Source organism: Pseudochaenichthys georgianus, chromosome 14 (assembly GCF_902827115.2).
Source record: "Pseudochaenichthys georgianus chromosome 14, fPseGeo1.2, whole genome shotgun sequence".
NCBI lineage: Eukaryota > Metazoa > Chordata > Actinopteri > Perciformes > Channichthyidae > Pseudochaenichthys > Pseudochaenichthys georgianus.
This window is the reverse complement of record NC_047516.1, coordinates 23398359-23423395: the sequence shown is the minus strand read 5'-3', so window position 1 is coordinate 23423395 and position 25037 is coordinate 23398359. Positions and strand designations below refer to the sequence as shown.

The following is a 25037-nucleotide window of genomic DNA, read 5'->3' as shown; positions in this document are numbered from 1 at the left end:
ATTGGATCTTTTCCAACATTTTCACAGCGAAAAGAGGACTTTTTTGTACCCGCGTGAATCCACTTCGCTCCGTGTTTGGTTTTCTCTCCCTCTATGGATTTAGCCCTCTAAACGGACTTTGCCCAGGGGGATCGCTGCTCCTTCCACCGGTCACCAGGCAGCTGTCGTTCATGCTCCTGGGGGCTGTTTTGATGGATTTATAAGCTCGTTTTTCAGCCGGATACACAACAGCCGAGAGGCGCTCACAGACAGATTTTTGGGAAAGGCGATAACATAACTCCAAATGAGGATTTCAATATTCACTCGTATCGCCCGGGACAAGGAGTGATTTCCCCCCCGGTAGCACTCATCTCTGCGCGGACAGACCGGGAGGAAAGGTGGGTGACAACAGACAGCTGGACATTTGCTGTTTCATTAATTGTACCGGTGTTGTTACATTAAGACTAAAAGCCTCAAAGGTTGGTTTAAAGCCTTACATCTTGTTATTAAACTGAGTTCATTCTACTTTAGCGATTTCCCCTAAAAGAAGGTGTTAATGTCTTGATATGGGGCACAAGAAGGCTTAATGTCTATCTACCAGGATCGCGCATTTGCATTGTAAATCCTCGTTTTGTCATTTTAAGCAGGGGTTTCAAGAAAGAAACGATTGCTTTCAGATTGTAACTTGTTTTGCTGCGCGAACAGATCCAAACAAGTCAGTAATTAGACATTGAACCTTTCAGACGGACTATTTCTGAGGAGAGGGTTGAGTTTGAACTCGCTCTGTTTTTAAATCATTTAAATAAGGACTCGTGTAATTGCTATAAAGTGTTACTTTATAATCCTTATCTGACACTTCTATAAGAAAACTGTATTTAAAGTCAACCTTCAATTAACAAAAGCTTGTATTTATCCATAGATCCCAGTTTGTGTCGCACACTGCTCAATTGATTCAATGTATTCACTGACAGCATTGACACGTATATTGACCTACAAGGACTGATTGAGACTAGTATTAGGGATTTATTAAGTGTGACTTATAGTACAGCAAAATAAAAGCCTACACAGGGTCGTCCCTCTCTGCGTGTGTCAGGCTGCAGAGTAGAATACAGGAGTGTTTTGGCTGCGAGGCACCGTGCCAGTGGAATTAGCAGCAGCAGGAGAAAAAGTTTCTTTCCAGTCCTTAATTGAGAAAGAATACGTTTCATTCAGCCAGCTGGTTCTTTAAACGGTGTGTGTGTGTGTGTGTGTGTGTGTGTGTGTGTGTGTGTGTGTGTGTGTGTGTGTGTGTGTGTGTGTGTGTGTGTGTGTGTGTGTGTGTGTGTGTGTGTGTGTGTGTGTGTGTGTGTGTGTGTGTGTGTGTGTGTGTGTGTGTGTGTGTGTGTGGGGGCGCACCAGGGTCTGGCGCCCGTGCGCAGTCGGGCTGACTCGCAGCAGAAAAATCACTGCATTATTCCTTTCGTGTGTTCGTGTTTAAACTTTGTCTGCAGAATGGATGCATGGTGTCAGTGTTGTACTAAAATAAGATAAAAAATATATTTTCATGGTAATATTTTCAGCAGTGGAATCATATTATATTCATTTACATCTGTGGAAATTGGAAGACATGTATTAACTTTGCCGTTACATAAATGAGGAGGTTTGATCATTTAATAGACACTGATGCATTCAGAAGTTAAGCATATATTTAAGTTCAAAAGCATTGGAGATTTACATTTCTATTTTAAAGTTGGAACAGTAAAGGATTTGAGTTTTCTTTCAACAAACTTAAAAGACATTTTCAGTCAAAAATGCCAAATCATAAACCTAAGAAATTGGATGTCAGGTTTGTTTTGCTTTTCTTTGTCTTCTGTAATAATAATATAAAATTAAGTGTTAGTGAGACGTAACTGAGATCTGAAGACATCTCCTTTTGCATTTGGACAGTCTGATATAGGCATTCCTTTCACCTTTTCCTGACCATTTATGCACAGACCTTACGTGAAGTTTAGAGTTATAATTGTATATAGTACACTCAGATTTAAAGTATGCAGTCAGATTGAAAGAAAGGAGATGCTCCTGTGAGCAGTCACCTGTTTCCACCTGAAGCCTCTCATCAGCTGCCAGTCGAATGTCTCCGCTGCTCCTTCAGATTTTGCAGCTTCCTGGCAAGATTCAAGTGTTTTCCCAATAAGGGCCCATTATCGGGGGGGGGGGGGGCAGACTGAACAGGGCCATGCTGACAAACAACAGGCGGCAACAGCCCTGCTCCTTATTCATGACGCAGGAGAGCCTGGACAATGTGAGGCCGGCGAGCGGGACAGTGAGCAGGACATCTGGTTGTGAATACAGCTGCTCGCAGTCAAAACAGCCTCTTTTCCCCTGTTTGTCTGAACACTTGTTTGTGTTTTCTTCCCACCTGGTTTAAACACGAGCAGAGACGTCTGTGTCTCTTAAGCATGCTCTCCCCTGATCAGAAGATAACCGTCTCCCATTGTGTTTCTTTGCGTCTGCAGGATCCAGATTTAGAGACTTTCTCAAGTTTCCAATGCCAGGGACCGGAGTTTGAAGCCAACTCCAGGCTTCCAACAAACATATCTACCTTTTTACACAAGAAGAAACACGTGAAGAAGATGGCGAGGGTCTGCACGTTCTGTGTTGTTCTGCTCTGTTTGATGGAAACAGTCTCGGCCAGGGTCATCGATGAAGGAAGGACTAAAGGTAAGACCTCAGCTGATTTAATTCTGCATGTGAAACTATACAACCTTGTGAATCACATCATTTCAAGATGCTTTACAGATGATTTCCTTCCCTACTTTTGCTGGTTTACATAAAAGTTAGATATGCGTGGATTTATCTGCAGAGGTTTCGATCCACTCTCCCTTCTTAGGAAGTGTCAGTTTCTTGGCAGCCATGACCAGAGAGGAAGTCAAGGTGACAGGAAAAATGACACAGAGGCTGCAGTGGAGTCTAGGATGGAGGAAGGGAAGGAAGGAAGGAAGGAATACATAATACATTTGATTTATATAGCACACTTCAAAGACAAACGTCATAAATAAAGTAAAGGAAGGAAGGAAGGAAGGAAGGAAGGAAGGAAGGAAGGAAGGAAGGAAGGAAGGAAGGAAGGAAGGAAGGAAGGAATAATACATTTGATTTATATAGCACACTTCAAAGACAAACGTCATAAATAAAGTAAAGGAAGGAAGGAAGGAATAAATAATACATTTGATTTATATAGCACACTTTAAAGACAAACGTCATAAATAAAGTAAAGGAAGGAAGGAAGGAAGGAATAAATAATACATTTGATTTATACAGCACACTTCAAAGACACACGTCATAAATAAAGTAAAGGAAGGAAGGAAGGAATAAATAATACATTTGATTTATATAGCACACTTTAAAGACAAACGTCATAAATAAAGTGAAGGAAGGAAGGAAGGAAGGAAGGAAGGATGGATGGATGGAAGAGGGAAAAGCTCTCAGTGTTTCTGCTGCCGTACACTGAGCTACCTGATCTGTCCGAGGCCCTGAGGCTCGGATGTGTAAATCTGCCTGGCTGTGAGCCAGCTGTAGAGCATGAGGAGGGCGGGGGGGCTTTCTCATTGATGCTTTACAAACAGAAGCCAATGCAATAAGTCAGCCATTGTCAGCCCCATTAGCATGTTTCCATTGAGTTACGCTGTAATCAGTATACTCGTTCAATTCAATCAGTAACCTCAGTTGTTTCTCTTCTCTGTGAGCTCGATGCTTTTTGAAGTCAGATTAAAGGACGCGGTGACATTTGTGTGTGTCGATCGACGAAAGATTAATTGGGTTTCCTTGCCTCGGAGGCATGGAGCACGGTAACTGTCTCTTCTCCATCTCTGTGGCCCCCACTTTGTACTTCGGGGCCCCAAAAGGCCAGTCGGGGCTTGCTTCTTCAGACGATAACGTGCCGAAAAGAGCCTCTCAGGTTTATTAACAAGACAGATGAGTCGAGAGTCAAACTGGGATTGATGATGGAAAGATCCTCAGGGCGTAAAACACCCAGGTTGCAGCTGTGAGGGCAACTTTTATCTTGGAGCTTCAGACCGTTCCCCCACATATCAGTCACTTGGTGATTGCACAAACACACTCTCCAAAAACAAACGTCCTTGTAACTGCTTTGGCAGACCCTAGAGGACGGTATAACGCCGGACCATCAATACATTCAGTAAACACTCATCATTCTCTACAGCGTCGTTAAATAATAACCCAATTGCAGCACAACATGGGCCACAACGAACATCTGTGAAGTCCTGGATCTCCTAATTAAAAAGTTTTGATAAGAGATCCTTTAAATTATCAGGATTTGTCCTTTTGTTTGATTCTTAAAGTCGTGGGGTGTCACTTTCTAGATAAGAGATAAGCCTCGAGGACAAAAGTGTAAATATGATTATCGCAACTGAGAGGAGACATGGCATCAAAGCAGAAGATTAACCCTTACCCTTGATGTCAGTTTAAAGAGACAAGAGAAGAAGTCCAGCTGAGGAGAGGTGGTGAGGGGTCAGGGGTACCCACAATGCACTGCTCCTGACAGGGAAGAATGTAATGCAGAAAAGTTCACATGTATGAAGAAGAAGAAGAAGGAATATTGAAAGAGAAACATCCATTTTTTCATCTGACAAAGCTTTCATTGATCTTTTAAGGTATTCTTAGCCCCCGGGCGTTTCTGTCATGTTGCTAAATATAATTATACATCTAATGTTACTAACCGCATGCTGCTAAATGCAGGGATCAGACTTGTCCTATGTTTTCCCTGTCCCACTCGAAAAAAACATATTTTCAGTCATGCTTTCTGCCACGTCATAACAGATTATAGAACAAATACAGCCGTACACGTTGGAGGACCGTAATCCAAACAAAAATACAAATGATAGAATTGTACACGGATGATGGAAAAGTTTAACGGATGGATGGGAACTATAATCTTTGGCTGGTTCAACCATTTTCTGAAACAATTAACCGTGTAGATCAGGGGTGTCAAACTCAAGGCCCGGGGGCAAAATCCGGCCCGCGACTTCATTTCATGCGGCCCCTCAAGAGATTGCAAAGAATATAATGTTTATTATACGGTTACATGCCGATTTACAGAAGCACGTTGTCTATAAACTACATATCCCACAATGCATCTGAAATGTGCCTTTTTTTCTCAGAATTTGACTTTTTTTCTCAGAACAAGTTTTTTTCTCAGAATTTGACTTTTTTTCTTCAAAATATAAAAATTTTCTTAGAATTTGCCTTTTTCTCAGAATTAGATTTTTTTTTAAATAATTTTGTAACATTCTCAGTGAAGAGACTTGCAATGATTTGCCCTAGACTTCTGCTTTCAGACGTAGTTAATTATGAAGTTATTACCCTATCCGATAATAGTCCAATGCAGAGGCAATAATGTCATATAATACATTATTTTATATATATTAAATATTTATATATGTATTTTGATATATAGTCTTAAAGTTACAACCGGCCCTTTGAGTGCAACCATAATGCTGATGTGGCCCGCAAAGAAATTGAGTTTGACATCCCTGGTGTAGATAAACCTCACAACAGCATTAATCCTCAAACCGCTTTACTTGTTAGGCAGAACCGTTGTAAGTGTTACTGCGCTGGTTTCAAATAAGCTAACCCTTTTTAAGTGCTTCTGTGAAGAGTCTGTTTTGTTAAATGTTTTAATGGCCGAGGCTTCAAATAAAGAATGATCCCAGCTTCTTAAGACGAAAGCTGCAAAGTGACCTCGTTGCAAGCCGCTTCAGTAACTCTCCAGCTTAAGGAACAGATGAGAGCATCTGTAGCTCTGCAGCTATGTCTGCTGCTCAGGGCATGAGACGCCTCATTGTAGCCGATGGGCGGTTTGTTTGTGTTGTGTTTGTTTGCCCCCTCGCCTCTGGGTGACAATTCACACTCTGCTGCGAGTTCAACTCCAGGGCAGAGTCCCTATCTCTGCAAGTTCATTAGCATGGCTGTACGTGTGTGTGCTGTGATGTATTGTCCACTGATTTACTGTGTGTGCTCCATTAGACTAAAATGTGTGGCTTTTTGGGATCCCCTTCTATTAATACGCTGAGGACATAGTCGGTTTTTTTACAATAAAACTATCCATGAAGACGTTTCTTTTCATTTGCCGTCCTTTTGGCTGCTTCAACCAATCAGCGTTTTGGATTCTCCACTTACAACCATGTGTGTGTGCTCCTGAAAGCTTTATGTCCACATGTACTCTGGGCAGCACTTCACTCCTGACAAGCGAACAGATTGCCTTTTCACTAAGCGCTCGCAGGAAGCAATCAGACAGAAAATTGCCCCGGAAAATTGCTCGTTCTGAGTGACTGAGCAGCCAGGGCGCACATATGCTCCAACAAGTGAGTGGGCGAGCACATAGATGGACGAGTGACCCAGTGAATGGATGGCACTGTGGCTGATGGTGACACGATAGTAGCCGGGTTATCAGGGCACTCTATCACCAGCTCCTAGTGGCATTCAATGACAGCGGTTGTTAAGGAACATGGTGTGCTTCTGTTGCGGGACCTTTCAGAGGTAAACCGAGACCTCTGGGGTGTCATCTGACCGTTTGTGTCCTTTTTACTCAGAGCAAGTCCAGACGAAGGAGGTTTTGTAGCAGGTTAATAAAACACGTTTCTTTCTGCGGCATTACATGACTCCTAGACCGGTATTTCTCGGGTAAAGAACGTTTTGAAAACTTGTCGTACAAATGACCTGCTCTAGTCACGTCACTGAAGACTCCACTTTGGGTCATTGTGGGGATCTTTCTCTTATTAAGGCCAATGCATATATTCAGAGGAAAAGTTCTCTCATGCCTTTAAAGTCAACCATGAACTTAAATATATATTCTTCCACAATATTAAGACAGATTTGTCTAAATGTCTCCTTGTTTTTCTTCCAGATCTGCGGGTTTCCAGGCCTCTGATTAACCCAGGTTACCCAGAAAACACTACAGCTGTGGTGGGCGGCCAGGCGAAGCTGGTGTGTAAAATCCACCGGCCGTCGTCCACCAAGGTGCAGTGGCTGAAGACGGAGGTCAGCGAGAGCGTAGCGCCTACTCTCAGGGCTCTAACGGTGAGAACAACTGCAAACAATACATGTTTTCTGTCCTCGTCATATTGGACGTTAGAAAAATCTCACTCGTCGCCGGCTTGAGCTTCAATCTCAGGATCCATGTATTTCTGATCCTGGCAAGAATGGAAGTAGTCATCACATACAGAGCATCAACTAGTTCCTGAGCAGTGTCCTTCACATGCTGATATCCAAGAGAGGGAGTCACACAGTCACAAGATGGAGGAATAGAAAGCAGTATTCAATGTTTACTTCAGATTAGCTCCACGTCAGAAATGAGCATGCTTGTCACATGTGTCTCTCCATAGAGGCTGAATCCTCATGTTACTCACATAGCTATCATATGCCTCAAACAGTCCTGATGCTCTTCTGGGTCATCACACATCCTGTCATGTTATCATGTGACTCTCATATTGGAAGAGGACATTCAGTATTTTCCCAACATTGGACATAAGATATTAAATGATCTCTTCTCTGTGCAGCCTTTGCAGATCAATGCATCGAAGGTGAACACGTTGCATCTGTCCAACATCACTCTGGAGGATGCAGGAGAGTACCTCTGCATGGCTGAAGGATCTCATGCAGGACAGACAGTGCAGGCCATGCATGCGGCGTGGCTGGACGTCCTGCCTGGTAACCCATTGTCAAGCATACCTTATATGACCTTATCAAGACCAAGCATCACGCCATATGCTCACCTTACATGTTCTTATCTCCAGGTATCGTCCTTTCTAAAACGGAGGACTTGACTGTTGCTGAAATCCCATCAGGTAACTTCACATTCTCACACTGGAGAAAGTTGCAAATGTAAATGTTTTGAATCCAAAAATATCCGTATCGGCAAGTTTATTTATAGAACGCCTTTCAACACAAGGCAATTCAAAGTGCTTTACCAAACATTAAGAGCTTTAAGAAACCTATTGTAAAATGTCCTTTTGTGTAGAATCACACATTTTAGTGGCAATCATTCTGTTGACTGCGAGCCGAGGTCTTGAATTAGTGGCGTAAGAACTCACAGAGGTGTTTAAGTTCAGTTTGTAAACCCAGGACGTCCAGGCCATCTGTGTGGGCTCGTCCTCCTCCCCAGGCCGAAGTGATCTCCTCGCGTCGCTCACTTAGATCTCCAGTGAACCTTCACCGCCCCTCAGATTTACTCTCCGTCCTCTGTCACGGTGCAACGTGTTCATTAGCCTCTCGTCCTTTATTTTCTTCTTCTTCTTCTGCTTCTTTTTGGGGGGCGGGGAAGATTGCTGTGTTAGCGAGATCGCTCTGAGTCCCACAATAATCCACAGGGGAACAAAAAGAAAGAGAGGAGGAGGGGGTGTGTTGGGTGGGTCAGGCCTCCTGGTCTCTATGGTAATGTCATTGTGAATGTGTGTGTGTGTGTGTGTGTGTGTGTGTGTGTGTGTGTGTGTGTGTGTGTGTGTGTGTGTGTGTGTGTGTGTGTGTGTGTGTGTGTGTGTGTGTGTGTGTGTGTGTGTGTGTGTGTGTGTGTGTGTGTGTGTGTGTGTGTGTGTGTGTGTGTGTGTGTGTGTGTGTGTGTGTGTGTGTGTGTGTGTGTGTGTGTGTGTGTGTGTGGGTGTGTGTGTGTGGGTGTGTGTGTGTGTGGGTGTTGGTGCGGAGAGGAGAAGAGATAATAGGGTTGAAGTGTTGAAGGTCAAAGTTGAGGGGGCGGATACTTGCTTGAGAGGGGAGATGAATAAATAACCTGCTGACTGGACTGAGTGGTGTGAATGAGTTAAAGAACATTTCAGAAAGAAAGATAAAAACAAACCTGGTGCACTAACGGGGAAAAGGAAAATGGCTGCACGCTAACACCTCGGTTTCCTTTGGTTGAAACAGATGTTATTGAGGACCTGAGTGAGGACACCACCGAGCATCTTCTGATCGACCCGGGAAACGTCCTGAAGCTGCGCTGCGATGCGAGCACCCGGCCCGGCATGGCGGTCACATGGTACAGGGAGGGGGTCCGAGTTCAGGCCACGCCTCGCTGCCAGATCCGAGGCACCATCATGGAGATCACAGACGTCACGTATGAGGACTCTGGCGTGTATGTCTGTGTTCTCCGGGGAACCAAAGAGCCTGTGAGGAACTTCACCATCACTGTGGCCGGTAAGGACACTCAGACAGTACACAACGACAGCATTGAGATTAGCATTTGATGTTAGCTTAAAAACAAGGGGAAGGGAATATAAGGAAAGAAAACAAGGACCACCAACATCGCTGCAAAACGTAACATCTTAGAAGAAACAAGACGATTAATTGGTTCTTTTATCAGAAAGGACTTCACAGCCAACTATTGGAAAACATTGTTAATTGTGGAAAGCCTAATGCAGAAAGGAAAAGTCAACTCACTGGCGCCCTTTTCCTAAAGGAAATAATTTGCTGCTTCCTTAAACCTATATGTTTGTTATCTGAGGGCTTTGGAAAGTTAGTTTGTCCAAACAAGCTTTTTGAATCAATCAACTCGGAGTTGTTGGACCGCAAGAACCATTTCTTAATCAAACAACTTTCCATTGCCTTTTTTGTTTCCAGACTCTTTGGGGTCAGGGGATGACGATGAAGACAATGACCTGGAGGACTCATCAGCTGAGATCGAAAACGACCAGGTTTACATCTCAAGAGGTGAGTTGTTGTTGTTGTTGTTGTTGTTGTTGTTGTTGTTGTTGTTGTTGATGATCTTGAAGGATTGGTACTTCACCAGGCTTCATCAGAGCTCGCTCTTACTAACGGCATGTCTCTGTCCATGTAGGTCCCTATTGGACCCACACCCAGCGCATGGAGAAGAAGCTGTACGCTGTTCCTGCGGGAAACACGGTGAAGTTTCGTTGCCCGTCTATGGGAAGCCCCTTGCCGAGCATCCGCTGGCTCAAAAACGGACGAGAGTTTCGAGGCGAGCACCGCATCGGGGGTATCAAGGTGAGGGTGGTTACCTACCGTCTGATCAATCAAGATGAATGACAGCAGTGTTCATCGGAGTTATTGTAAAGACTGAGTATCCATTGGGGCTGATGTATGTGTTTCTTTGGCTAGCTGAGACACCAGCACTGGAGCCTTGTGATGGAGAGTGTGGTGCCTTCAGACAGAGGAAACTACACCTGCATGGTGGACAACAAATATGGGTCCATCACTCACAGCTACGTTCTCGATGTCCTCGGTAAGAAACAGATAATGTAGTGTTGTCTACAGAATGTGTGCAAAGTATAAATGGGTTGAATTATCCAATTTGGCAAAACTGAAAACGTTTCTGTTGAGTATCGGTGCTTTGTGATCGAGCTGACAATATTCCCAGCTCCAAAGGCATGAGTTTGTCGGTCTCTGTCAGCACTTGTGGACAAATGTCATGCCTACGAATAAAAGCCTTCAGTTTGAGGGAGGGGATAATTGGGTGAGCAGAACGTGACAGGGGCTCCTGGGCCGGATGTGGAGGATCGGGCGTCCACACCAGTTTTCTACCTGACCTGTGAGAGCAGATTGAGAAGGGCTGCAGTTTGTTTGTTCATTTGTTCGCTGTCAGTGCGCCACAGGGTCAGTTTCCGTCTCGTTGAAGACTAACGAGACAACTAACGAGATCAGAGAGCGAGAGAAACCGCCGATCAAAGAGAGCCTGGCAACCAGCTGACAAAGAGCCACACTAATGGAACCGATTTTCATCCCAGATTTCATTTCCTGCTTTTCAATGCCAGCATGAAAACACATTATATGTGCCAGTTTACAAAGCATACCGTTTGTCGGCTGTTAAACCGTCAAATATCCGGATAACTTAGCCACAGCTTCCTATGATTGGATAATGGACTCTGAGTGAAAGCGGAATTTATCAAACAGATCAGTAAAATCTCCCTCTCCATAACCTTTGAAATGTGGTCCTGAGAAAAAAGGCCAATGCCACCTTTCCTCTTCGCTAACCTCTCCTTTGACTTCTCCTCTCCAGAGCGCTCCCCCCACAGACCCATCCTGCAGGCCGGTCTCCCCGCCAACACCACAGCGGTGGTGGGCAGCGACGTCCAGTTCCACTGCAAGGTCTACAGCGACGCCCAGCCTCACATCCAGTGGCTCAAACACATCGAGAGGAACGGCAGCCGCTACGGTTCAGATGGGACGCCCTACGTTCGAGTCCTCAAGGTGGGTGAAACTTAACTTAACTTAACTTAACTTAAATGATGTTAAAGTTCTGATCCCTATTCAAAAGACCTGCTGGAACCGGCTTTATCTGCTTGTTTGAGCTACAACAGTAAACTCCTCTAGTGAAATTGAGGGTTAGGGTTAAGGTTAGGTTTTATTTGCAATGATTGTTGTACTATATAACTCTTCACCCTTCAGTAAAGGGAACTGAGAAACTCCACTATGTGCAATATAAACACAATTTCCATCATTACAAAACACTCTGCTATATAACATGTGCAACATTATTATTATTATTATTATTATTATTATTATTATTATTAATAATAATAATAATAACGTGCAATTACGTAACTACCATGACGGTTTTTGCACTACTAAATACTGTTAATATTTACATTAATTATGTGACCATCTATGTTTCCGGTAGTTATTGAATTGTTCTTTTTACGGCACTCTTAGTGTACAGTTGTATTATTATTGTGCTGCTGTGTTTATTGTATTGTTGTAACTCTGGCACAACAATTTCTTTCCGGATGAATAATGTCCTATTTTATCTTATCTTATTTTATCTCACACACAATTTATATATATTTCCTTTTTTTGCACGTTGTTGGCATATACAGTATGTTATGCTGTTGTGCCACACGTATTGTTGACATTTATGTTCAGTGTTTCTTTTTGTTTTGTTCTGTTATAACGCCTTGTGCGGAATGCTTTGAATACTATGTTTAAAATGTGGTCATGCCAAAAAAGCCCCTCTGTATTGTATTGTATCGTACTCACTGTTTTGTGTCTCTTCTCTTCATGTGTTGTGCAGACCGGCAGTCTGAACATGTCCGAGGTGGAGGTGCTCTACCTGGCTAAAGTCACCATGGAGGATGCAGGAGAATACACGTGTCTGGCTGGAAATTCAATTGGATTCGCTCACCAGTCCGCCTGGCTCGTCGTCCTTTCAGGTAAAGAACTAATTAAAACCTACGAGATTCAGTAGTGAAAGGAAAAGAACGTACTTTATTGCTTGATTATTTTCCCTGTTGCTTTTTCAAAAAAGTATTGCAATGTGGTCTAAATGTGTCTGTTGATTGTGTGTATATATATAGGTATATACATATTTTTATATATCTTTGTTATTATATTCGGGATTGTGGGGAATGGAATTCCGATCTCTCTGTCTGTACACACAAACTGAAAGATTGACAATAAAGTTGACTTTGACTTTAATAAACAAAAGCTGACCACCTCTCAATTGGCAACGTGAGTGTTGGAAAACTGAATAGGCGAAGACATTTTTTTGTTAAACTTGTCCCCCTCTTCCTACAGAGGAGGAAGCGGCAGACGCTCTGGACACCATGGAGACCAAGTACACCGACATCATCATCTACGCCTGTGGTTTCCTGGCTCTCATCATGGCCATCGTCATCGTGGTGTTGTGTCGAATGCAGGTTCACCCCAGAAGGGAGCCGTTTGACGCACTTCCCGTCCAGAAGCTCTCCAAGTTTCCTCTTCGCAGACAGGTACGAAGCTATGCATTATGGGACAGAAAACAGTCATGTCCAGAGCCATGGTCAGCTGGAACTCTTCACCGGTCCATATCATTCAGGAAAAGTCTCGAGTACATTTCAAAAGGTTGCTAACACATTATCTCAGTATTATAAAGTATAATTGAACTGTGCCTGTGGGTAGGTGTGTATTATTATGTACAATTATTTGTATGGATGACCATTTTAGTTTTCACTTCATATAGCACTGTAAGTTGCATGAAATAAAGAATAAAAGATTATGGGAACTTAAAGTACGTCTTCTTTAACTCTGGAAAAGTTGTGGACTTTAACTTAAAGCTTAGGGTTTGCTTTAAAGTATCCTCGAAGGGTCTTCCACAGCTCTTCAGATTTGCCACACTTGAAGCATTCTTGTAAGTTCCAGATAGCTAAACTGCTTCTGTATTTCTGCCTTCAGTACTCGGTGGACTCGAACTCATCGGGGAAGTCCAGTGCGTCTCTGATGAGGGTCGCTCGCCTCTCGTCCAGCTGCTCTCCGATGCTCGCTGGAGTCATGGAGTTTGAGTTGCCCTACGACCCCGTCTGGGAGTTCCCCAGAGAGAAGTAAGTTATCTGAAAGTCATTTCTGTCCTCATCTGTAAAGACATTAAACTCTTAGAGATGTGTTGACATGGTTTGCTTTAAAGTTGCTGCAAATAGAGAGTATTTCTACCCTGAGTTTAGTCTGGCTTCTGGGAGTCATTTAAACATTGTTGCTCTAAAAAGACCTAAAAGGAAACGAGCCCGCAGCGCAGCCATCTGGCTCAGCCCAACCTGTGTTTTAAGGAACCAGAGCCCCAAATTATGGATTTGAACAGTTTTCATTTGGACATACTTATTTTTGCTAACTTTCGCTCTCTCTCTCTAGTTTAACGTTGGGTAAACCTCTGGGAGAAGGCTGCTTTGGTCAGGTGGTCAGAGCCGATGCTTACGGCATCAACAAGGACTCTCCGGATCCCGCCTCAACGGTGGCGGTTAAGATGCTCAAAGGTAAGAAGATATGATGGAGAGTCAACAATACCTCGAAAGATTCGCTTTATTCTGCTTTGTTTTCTGAATGAAGTGTGTTTTGTCCTAAAGACGACGCGACCGACAAAGACCTTGCTGACCTGATCTCGGAGATGGAGCTGATGAAGGTGATGGACAAACACAAGAACATCATCAATCTGCTCGGAGTCTGCACACAGGATGGTGAGTGTCTCAAGGTCACCTATTATGCTAAATCCTCTTCCTCATGTCTCTTCTACATCAACATGTGTCCCCTCTTCTTCTTCATGTCTTTTCTACATCAACATGTGTCCCCTCTTCCTCATGTCTCTTCTACATCAACATGTGTCCCCTCTTCTTCATGTCTCTTCTACATCAACATGTGTCCCCTCTTCTTCATGTCTCTTCTACATCAACATGTGTCCCCTCTTCTTCACGTCTCTTCTACATCAACATGTGTCCCCTCTTCTTCATGTCTCTTCTACATCAACATGTGTCCCCTCTTCTCCATGTCTCTTCTACATCAACATGTGTCCCCTCTTCTCCATGTCTCTTCTACATCAACATGTGTCCCCTCTTCTCCATGTCTCTTCTACATCAACATGTGTCCCCTCTTCTCCATGTCTCTTCTACATCAACATGTGTCCCCTCTTCTCCATGTCTCTTCTACATCAACATGTGTCCCCTCTTCTTCACGTCTCCTCTACATCAACATGTGTCCCCTCTGTGGAAAGAGACTCTGAAAGTTTCAGGAACAAAGATTCTCTCTCTTTTTGATCCATTTCTATAAAAACCTGTCTGAAAATGAGCTGATCAGATTTTGGCCACTTCAGAGACATGTTTGTGTATATCGAAGACCTATAATATATTGATGAAAAACAGTATAATAGGGAAGCTTTGAATAAACTTCAACAAAGGCTCCTTGTTATTCGAAATCTCAACTAATTTAGTAAGTGTTTCATCAATGGTGGTCCCATACCTCCAGGCCAGACCAACAATAGAAACAGCCTTCATCCTGTGTGTGTCCCCCCTCAGGCCCTCTGTATGTGCTGGTGGAGTACGCCTCTAAAGGCAGTCTGAGGGAGTACCTGCGGGCGAGGAGACCCCCGGGCATGGACTACACCTTTGATGTGACCAAGGTGCCTGAAGAGCAGCTCACCTTCAAAGACCTGCTGTCCTGCGCCTACCAGGTGGCCCGAGGGATGGAGTACCTGGCGTCAAAAAGGGTACGCTCACTTTTCATCCAACCAATGCAATACAACTTTATTTATATAGCACATTTAAAATCACAGAGTTGACCAAAGTACATCAATACATATATAAAAAGCAGCATAAATTACATGACATGTCACTTGTTAGACGCTTTTATCCAAAGCGACTAACATACTCAATACAGTGGGCAATCCCCACTGGAGCAATTTGGGGTGGAGTGTCTCAGGGACACAACAACAGCTGACTGCAGTGGGGTTTGAACCTGTGCTCACCTTGATCCGAACACCAACACAATCCACTGCGCCACACACCTCTAAATAAATTTAGACAAAACCGATAGGACAAAAAACAAATGTAAAAGCATGAGACAATAAAACCCTACTTATAGCCACAGAGTGAAAAACTCTCATACATGTAAAAACATTTTAAAACACAATAGATTACATTTCATGAGGAAATAACTTGAAGTAGAAAAAGCAGTTACATGGTGGTTGTAAATCTTGTCTCCGTTCTTTTCTATAAGCAACGGGCAACTGGTTCAAACCCTTTCACTTAGGTTCAGTTACATTTCTTACATATGGGTCGGGTATGCGTGTCAGGAAACCAAGATGTAGTGACAGCTATACGATTGACCAGCAACAAGTTAAAATACAGCCATTTTGGCTGACGATTAAAAAAAGCCAAACCTTCTAAGGATGGTTATGAGGACTAAATGTAAAATCCTGACAAATACAACAAACAAACAAAAGATTTGAAGGCCCACAAAAGCAGGATAGTAAAAAGAACGAGCTGCACAAGTCCCAAAGAGCCTTTCATTTCCAATCGTTTGATTTGGGATTAGTGTTGAGTTCATGTTCCTCTGTGATTTGCGCACTTGGCCTTCAGATGGATATCCCCACTATTCCCCCCCTCTCTTTATTTCTTTTCTTTCCATCCCAACCCCCCATGTTTCTATTCCTTTCATTTTCCCAGCATGCACTCTGTCTGTGTGTTTCTTATCAACACGTCTCTTTGTGTGCCAGCCAGCCGGTGTCTCAGACCGGCATTCCTGAGCAGAAAATCAGTCCTGTTGACTCTTCTCCATCCATCTGTCCGTCCCTCGGTCTCGGTGCTTTGTCCTCTTCAGCGCTGCCATAAATCTGTTAGCAAACAGCAGCGGAGCCGTCGTCTGGGTGCAGGCATCGGGTTTCTGGCTCCGAAGAATGCAGGAGACTGAAACTAACCCTCCATTATGGGGAGACCCACAAACCGAGACTGGCTTATTTCGCTCGTCCCCACAAATCCCACGTCTATTTCCAATGAAAACCAAAATAAACTTAATGACATCCATTCAATGTGGGCAAACAGAGCCGTTCTTTTTTCCTTCTCCGAGAAGGTTTGTTTTTATTTCAAACTCCCGGCTTTCTATATAAAGACATTTTAATTTTGAAGCGTTCACTAAATTGAGGCGCTGCGTGTTGACTGCAGTGAATCATTCCTGACTCCCATGCCTCCATGTTTTTACACGACTTCCCGAAACCGCAGACGAGAACATGTCGTGTCACCGGTCTCAAACAAACAGAATGCAAACGCCTCCATAATGAAGAAGGGTTCTTGGTCTGATAGGACTTAAAATGTAGACATTTGTAAACAAGAAGCAACAAATGTAACGACTTTCCAAAGCAGGAATTAAATCTCTGAGCCCATTAAGCAGCACCGTTTAAACAACATGCTAATCTTATAATCTGAGACCCAGCAGTTGGCCTTAAGCTCTCTTTTAAGGGTTTGTGTTCATTCCCTCTCTTCTCTCCCCGCAGTGCATCCACCGAGATCTGGCAGCCAGAAACGTGCTGGTGACGGAGGACAACGTGATGAAGATCGCTGACTTCGGCCTGGCCAGAGGAGTCCACCAGATCGACTACTACAAGAAAACCACCAACGTGAGTGAGGTTCTCAGGCCTGGACTGACTTCTTGAAAATGTTTTGATTTCCAGTCGTGAGAGGAAGAGCACAGCTAAACGACTCTCTTGTAATATCATATTATTGTTATTGGAACAAATACATTTTATTTGTGTGCATTGCTAAAGGGAAACGTTCGAAGCATGCTGTTTGGGATAACACATTTTAAAAGCATGCAATGCAATAAAAAAGGGTTCCTTTCAAGCTTTAACGTCCCTAAAGACAGATGTCTGATGTTTTCCTCTGATTGGCAGCCAGCGTAATGAGACTTAATAAGAGAACGAGGGGAGACAAGGAGGGAGGAGGGGAAGGATTGTGAGAGGAAAACATATTTTTTTAAACAGTGAGACAGAAAAGCGATAAATCAGAGTTGTTGTGGTCTGGTTTTAACGTGTACATGTGTTTTACAGGGACGTCTGCCGGTGAAATGGATGGCACCCGAGGCTTTGTTTGACAGAGTGTACACACACCAGAGCGACGTGTAAGTCCATTTCTGACACACACCAAATGAACTGCTTTATGGAAAGACAATTACTTTTCCTGGCGTATTTGTCAAACCTTGTCGAACCGTACTCAAAGTTGTATATCTTCAAATGATGTCCGAGCTTGGGTCCTGATTTTAAACACTGTCTTTCCTCCTGTTTGTGCTCAGGTGGTCTTTTGGCGTGTTAATGTGGGAGATCTTCACGCTAGGTGGCTCTCCGTACCCCGGTATCCCCGTCGAGGAACTCTTCAAGCTGCTGAAGGAAGGACATCGCATGGACAAACCCTCCAACTGCACGCATGAACTGTAAGCAGGAACTGATGTGTGTTCATGTGAGATGTTGTTTTGCTCACAGCAGCGAGGGAGTGGACTTCACATCAGTACAAGTGGCTTAAAAAACAGCTTACATACCATTTCATGAGCTCCACCCTTACCCACGCATTTGCTCATCAAAGCTTGTCATTTATTGGACTCAAAGAAGTATGTTTTAATGGCACTTAGAGACTACATGTAGATTGTATAACTCATTTCTGTCGTGGTTGTTCTCCTCTGTAGCTACATGATGATGCGAGAGTGCTGGCATGCGGTCCCCACCCAGAGGCCGACCTTCAAGCAGCTGGTGGAGGAGCTGGACAAAGTGCTGCTGTCCATCTCTGACGAGGTGAGTGACATAATACTCTATACCCTCCTATGAAACTAAAACTCACAGGCTCATATATGCACCCGTGAAGTTGCACACACATCCTCTCTTAAGCAGTCTGCTGTCCAGATGTCTTCATTACGAGAGAGAAGAATAAAGTGTTTCGCCGCGTTGTTCAGAGTAGCATGCAGATGATTCAACTATTCATGCAGCAACTAAGCATGAAATGAAACGCCTTTGAGACACAGCTGCTTTTCCTCAGTTCACCAACATGTCTCTAATGTCTGTCCATGCCTTCCTCTCTCAGTACTTGGACCTGTCGACGCCCTTCGAGCAGTACTCCCCGTCGTGCGAGGACACGTCCAGCTCCTGCTCCTCCGACAACGACTCTGTTTTTACCCATGATGCCTTGCCCACCGACCCCTGCCTCCTGGGATACCAAGACGTGCGCAACCGGATAGACATGAAGAAGACACTCACATAAACTCACCCACACACACAAAGACATGAACACTACAACACATCCCCTGGCGGCCATATTGGAGGTCCTCAGCTAAGTTAAGTTAATATTCATGAAGTTTTCCTTGGACCTCCATTAGGGCACCAGATTAAGCCTTTAGATATAGACGAGCCTCATCACACATAAAGAAACATGTATGCACGCGGAGCACTGAGGCGGCATTACAAGATGAAGGAACACGTTTCATTGAGGTCAAAGAAAGAGAGGACAAACAAAACGTGGTACTTTGGACTATCAGCTCTGGCACTGTGCACAAGAACAGTTGTTATCGTTGGAAAACACCACAGAAGAAGACAAAATCGCCTCGAAATGCTTTCTTTGATCAAGTTTCCCTCAGAGAGGTGACGGACTATGACCTCCTCACACAACCCACAACCAGGCGAGAAAGCTCGGTGGTAAAGACATTTTTATCAAACAAAAAAAAGATTTATTTTGCTACGGTAAAAAAAGAAGAAAGTGATTGTTAAATATAAATCTCTCTATATAAGATTATTTTACTTTTGTGTTGCTTATTTAAAAAGAAAAAACAGTCTTAAATCTCAGGATCTCTTGTGCTAAGAAGTTGCTGTCGCGGCAGCAAAGTGCCTGAATTTACGATTTCCTGTGAATATATTAGAATATTAAAATATTGTATGTAAATATCAACAGCAGAAAAAAGACGATTGCCTTTTATAAATTATTTTGATGACACAAAAAATGAAGGTTATTGGAGGGCGAAAGGAGAGAGGAATTGTAATCAAGTGCCAAACCTGTCTCAGCTGTCTTGTTTCATTCCAAAACATTCAATTCAGAAAAAAGAAATTACCCAATTATCCCATTGGAGTCACCCCAAGATCCAGAATATTTGACGCTGTTAAAAATGGCTTTACTTCAGCAAAATGTGCAGAAGAACGACCAACATTTGGACAGCTCAAACCTCAAACATGTGCGGTGAAACATGATGGACCACACATATTTAAAAGATTGTTACGTTTTGGAATGAAACCCTGTATTTGTAATTTTGCCGTAAATTGTTTGACTTCAGCCATCAGTGGTCGAATACCAGAAGGATTGTCATGTCTTGTTGCTGTTGTTGGAGGAAAACCACCAAAGATGTTCGAATGCATCATTTAAAAAAAGTTCTCCAAGGTCATCAACGCCATTGAACAATCACGTGAGACAACATCACGTGGTGCTTCCTCCAACAACAGCTCCCATTGTCACAGACAGTGTGTCCAGACCCTGAACAGAGGACCAGCGATTCAGCCCAAATCCACTGTCACTGTCTAAAGGAGGAGGAGGAGGGGTGGGGGGGGGGACTGAATGTGAAAGCCAGTGTGATTGATTTCAAATAGAGGAGAAGGGGGAGGGAGCCTCCTTTGTCTGGCGGTAACCCTTCACCCTCCCGATCTGCTGGCGAGGGGTCTTCAGGTCCGCAGCCTGCGCGGACAATGAAGGCTTTGCAGGATTAATGGGTGTGACTGCGGACCAGAGGGAGCTTCTTTTTTGTTGGGTGGAGGTGGTGCGGGGATAGCTGGGGCTTGTGTGCAAATGAAGAGGCTCTTATTATGGTAATGTGTCCTCTTCTGTCCTAGGACGCCCCTATCTCTATCCCCACAGCAGCCCACCATCTTTTAAAATTACACACATTTTAATTCAGATTTGCCACCAGGACCAGCTGCGGGAAGTTCCCCTGTGGGGTAAGACAGCCAAGACACCGACATCTGAACATTGAGACAAAATGAGAGAAAGAGATTTTAACAAAAGAGATAACATTGGTTGAATTGACCAAACACACTGTAATGTGGCTGTTTTACACCCAAGCTGTTTTTCCTCTGGTCCCGTGTCTTGATCTAATCACCGTCCTGTCTGTGAAGTCAACCTTTGAAGGATTTGTGCATCTTCTCTCCTCATTGCTTGTTTTTTTCCCCCATGCTGTCGATCCTCTGGTGTCTCGTTTTGGAATGAAGCTCTTCTTCATGTGCATAACCACAAAGTGTCCGGACACATCCGCATCTTTACATTCCAGTTATCTGCTCTCCTCCCAGATACAAACTGTAAACAATCACAGCGTTCTTAAACATTTCCTCAAGAGAATTATTTTAGAAATATCTAATTTATTTGTTTATTGTTTTGTTTTTATATGAAATAAAGTATAATTTAAAATAAAGCAACTCTTTGTCCTTGTCATGTTGGCTGCACATGTTTTCATTGGAAACCTTTAACCAATACCAGATGAATGTATACAAAAGGGATTACATTGTTATTTATTTAATTAAATCACCTTTCTTTATGAGTTGAACTTGTCAGTGTGGGCCTCCCTTTGTGTGCAGCGAGTACGAGCACTAACTGTTTTTGCACTACAGTGAAACGTCACATTTTTGAAAGGTTTAAACCTCCTGTTGTGTTCGGGTCAAATCTGACCGATTTACTGCTTTCATCAATCATAACTTTTTAGTTTTACATTTGATTGCATTCAGGCTTCATGATATCCTCACAGGAGACATTTGAACATATACAATTGCTGATCACCACATTCATTGCATTTTGGATGATTTAGTCAACTTTGTAACACCATGGTGTTCCCGGTCATCTTGACCGCCATAAAGAAAAGGAATTAGTAACCATCCGGATCAGATAAAACACACACACAAACACCCACTCACACAGAACAATTTGACACATGTCCCGCTCTTATGTGCCCATCCCCCCACATGGATATAATAATAATATTATAATAATACATGTTCAGTGTCTATTCTTTGTATATTTACTGCAGTTGTTCATGTATACCAGTACTCTGATACTATATTTACAGTTTGAAAGGGTGTTAAATGAAATTTGGTGATGATTAATGGTTTTTGTGTTAATGTAATAGCAGTTAAAACAGGACCGGTCAAATTTGAAAACTCAAGGCCCGGGGGCCAAATCCGGCCCTTGGTGGATTTAATTTCGGCCCACAGGATAATGTTTAATTACTATTAGATCTGGCCCGCCGGTATATTGCACGCACACCTTCACTCCATCCTGAGGGTCTCCTCCGCTCAGAGCCTGAGCCCAAACATTGATGACCTTGCTCCCAAGATGAGATGCCAAGTATCTGAACTAGCATCACAGAGCAGCACACTGAGTTCAATGGATGTTTCCTTCTGCACTTTCTCTCTCTCAACAACAGGGCATGTTTGGTTTGTTCTTTGAGGGAAATAGTTTTGTTGAAGCTGTTGTTGGCCTGTGGAGAAATGTACTCATAAGAAATGACTCTGGAAAAGCTGCAGATAGAGCCATAAGAAATAAATGCAACTGATTATTTAATGTTGTTTTTATAGACAATTATTTAAGCTTTGTTAGTTCCAGGTTTAATATGTGCAATAAGTTCATTTCAATAAGTTTTGCAATAAACATTGAACCAGTCCGGCCCTCGACTAGTACCCATTTTTTTATTTTGGCCCACTGTGTATTTGAGTTAGACACCCCTGCACTAGACGGAGGAAATTAAACGATTAGCATATTTATTTACATATTCAAACAGAGGCAGTACAAATTTAACAAATATATAACTATTTACATTTTTTTATATATAATACAATATAGAAAATATAAAAATATACGTGTACAATATATAAATATACAAAAAAATACAAGAATATGACAACTGAATCAAATGTACACTGAACAAAAATATAAACGCAACACTTTTGTTTTTGCTCCCATTTTTCATGAGATGAACTCAAAGATCTAAAACATTTTTTATAAACACAAAATAACCATTTCTCTCAAATATTGTTCACAAATCTGTGATAGCGAGCACTTCTCCTTTGCTGAGATAATCCATCCCACCTCACAGGTGTGGCATATCAAGATGCTGATTAGACAGCATGATTATTGCACAGGTGTGCCTTAGGCTGGCCACAATAAAAGGCCACTCTGAAACGTGCAGGTTTGCTTTATTGGGGGGGTCTGTGGGGGTCCGAAAACCAGGCAGTATCTGGTGTGAGGGGTAGGGTTAGGGTAATGTTGTGAATCGAGTGGCCTGTGTTCGTCGTCCATTACATACGCCTGCCCATACCATAACCCCACCACCACCATGGGCCACTCGATTCACAACATTACCCTACCCCTAACCCTACCCCTAACCCTACCCCTCACACCAGATACTGCCTGGTTTTCGGACCCCCCCAGACCCCCCCAATAAAGCAAAACTGCACGTTTCAGAGTGGCCTTTTATCGTGGCCAGCCTAAGGCACACCTGTGCAATAATCATGCTGTCTAATCAGCATCTTGATATGCCACACCTGTGAGGTGGGATGGATTATCTCGGCAAAGGAGAAGTGCTCACTATCACAGATGATTTCAGATTTGTGAACAATATTTGAGAGAAATGGTTATTTTGTGTATATAGAAAATGTTTTAGATCTTTGAGTTCATCTCATGAAAAATGGGAGCAAAAACAAAAGTGTTGCGTTTATATTTTTGTTCAGTGTATGTGCAGCCAGTAAATGAGAATGTGAACTGGCACGGATGCGCAGTTATAGTAGAGTAAAATATATAGATATATATAGATATATTGAGTAAAATAGAGGGAAATGTGCATTTACAGTATGAAATATTTGGATTTGCTTACAATTGGTTACATAGTGTCGCTGGAGGTGTGGGTATATTTGTGCAGCTCCAGAAAGGAGTGCATATATTTCCATTTGATCTTGCAACACTAAAAAGTGTGTGAAGATGTTTTTTCATTCAGCCATAGAAAAGACAAATGTAGAAAAGGTGGCGAGCGGCTTCAGACTGAGAGAGAAACGAGGAAGATGAAAGACAGAGACGGAGAGACGGAGAATGAAGAGAGGAAGGTCAGAGGTCAAGAGGAGGGAGGAGAGGGCAGCAGTGATCCCAGCCAGGAGCTTTTGATGTGTGTGTGTGTGTGTGTGTGTGTGTGTGTGTGTGTGTGTGTGTGTGGGTGTGTGTGTGTGTGTGTGTTGTGTGTTGTGTGTGTGCGTGTGTGCGTGCGTGCGTGTGTACATGAATATGTGTCATGTGTGTTATCCCCTGTCTGCGCAGTGTGTGGTCTGTACATGTTAGTGTGTGTGTTATCTCCCATGTGCAATACATTTTAATCTCTCTGAGCTCCCCTCCCGCTTCAGCTGATAAAAGATGGTGTGTGTGTGTGTGTGTGTGTGTGTGTGTGTGTGTGTGTGTGGTGTGTGTGTGTGTGTGTGTGGTGTGTGTGTGTGTGTGTGTGTGTGTGTGTGTTGTGTGCGTGTGTGCGGGTGTGAGTGTGTGTGTGTGTGTGTGGGTGCAGCCTGTGTGTGTGTGTGTTGTGTGAGTGTGTGTGTGTGTGTGTGTGTGTGTGTGTGTGTGGTGTGTGTGTGTGTGTGTGTGTGTGTGTTGTGTGTGTGTGTGTGTGTGTGTGTGTGTGTGTGTGTGTGTGTGTGTGTGTGTGTGTGTGTGTGTGTGTGTGTGTGTTACATCGTAATTGCTGTTTTGGAAATCTATGTTGCATGTTTGGTGGAAAGAAAGGATTTAAAAGTAATTAGAATTATGTTGAAGGAGGGGATGTATTGCTGTTTACAGATGAGATGTTAGTTAACCGACAGAAATGAAATGAAGAAACAGAGTTTGGCACAAAGCCACGTAGTGATTGGAGAAGGTTATAAATTGCTTATCGTTGCAGGGTAAATATCTAGAGTGCTGACGAGGCGATGGTGTGCAATTGATTTAGAATCAGTGAATCCTCCCACTTATCAGCGATGGAAAAAACCCAGAAGTCCTTCCCATAATTACAATGTTGATAAACCTGTCCTTTACCTGAGTATTTCCTTGCAAAGCTAATGATCAACTTTTAAAATGATGTATTATATCACAGGTGCTTTTTGTTCTGATTGATTGTTGACTTAAAAAAATGTGTATCTCGTCACCATAGAGTGTGTATATATATATATATATATTTACACACACAGTAATAACTTAGATAAGACAAATATCCAAATCCAAGGTTTTCATAATGATTTAGAGTGGAGTTATGACGAAGGAGGAATGAATGTCGTTAAATCAATAGTTCTGTGTGTGTGTGTGTGTGTGTGTGCGTGCGTGCGTGCGTGCGTGCGTGCGTGCGTGCGTGTGTGCGTGTGCGTGTGTGCGTGCGCGTGTGCGCGTGTGTGTGTGTGTGTGTGTGTGTTATCAGAGTTTAAAGGAGAACAATGATTCACAGACTCGCCAAAACATAAATCCAATTTATTTGTTGACATTTCAGCAACACGTCTGATGCTGCTGGCCTTGTGTGTTACTAGTCTCACAGACTTGCTGCAGACACTTCCTATTTTCTTTTCTTGGGTTTTAAACGGATTCAACCAAACACAATGTAACTTGTCATCAAGAAGTGTTGGGGTGCTTCAGGGAAATCCCCTGTGTATGCTCCCCCATGTTCCCAGTCTGTCTGCTTGCATACGCTGAGCCAACTGGCTTCTTGTAATGCAAACATGAGCATGATATCCAACATACTAAAAGAAACCAGAAAAGTGTATTTTGTTGTTTGACCATGATAATAATAAACAATATCTTGTTGTTAAC

The 25037-nt window shown here is 43.1% G+C and overlaps 1 protein-coding gene across 1 annotated transcript; it reads left to right on the top strand.

The window, feature by feature from the left end:
• Window positions 1-296: 296 nt before the first annotated feature.
• On the top strand, window positions 297-20647 carry fgfr4 (fibroblast growth factor receptor 4). Its single transcript, XM_034099177.2, has 21 exons — window positions 297-377; window positions 2475-2679; window positions 6881-7053; window positions 7533-7683; window positions 7770-7820; window positions 8893-9162; window positions 9586-9675; window positions 9803-9969; window positions 10084-10207; window positions 10982-11172; window positions 11993-12131; window positions 12496-12689; window positions 13132-13277; window positions 13582-13703; window positions 13794-13904; window positions 14736-14926; window positions 16709-16831; window positions 17261-17331; window positions 17503-17640; window positions 17890-17995; window positions 18282-20647. Exons 2-21 carry the CDS (start codon window positions 2592-2594, stop codon window positions 18456-18458), a joined length of 2823 nt encoding a protein of 940 aa, XP_033955068.1. The 5' UTR covers window positions 297-377; window positions 2475-2591; the 3' UTR covers window positions 18459-20647.
• Window positions 20648-25037: the final 4390 nt, after the last annotated feature.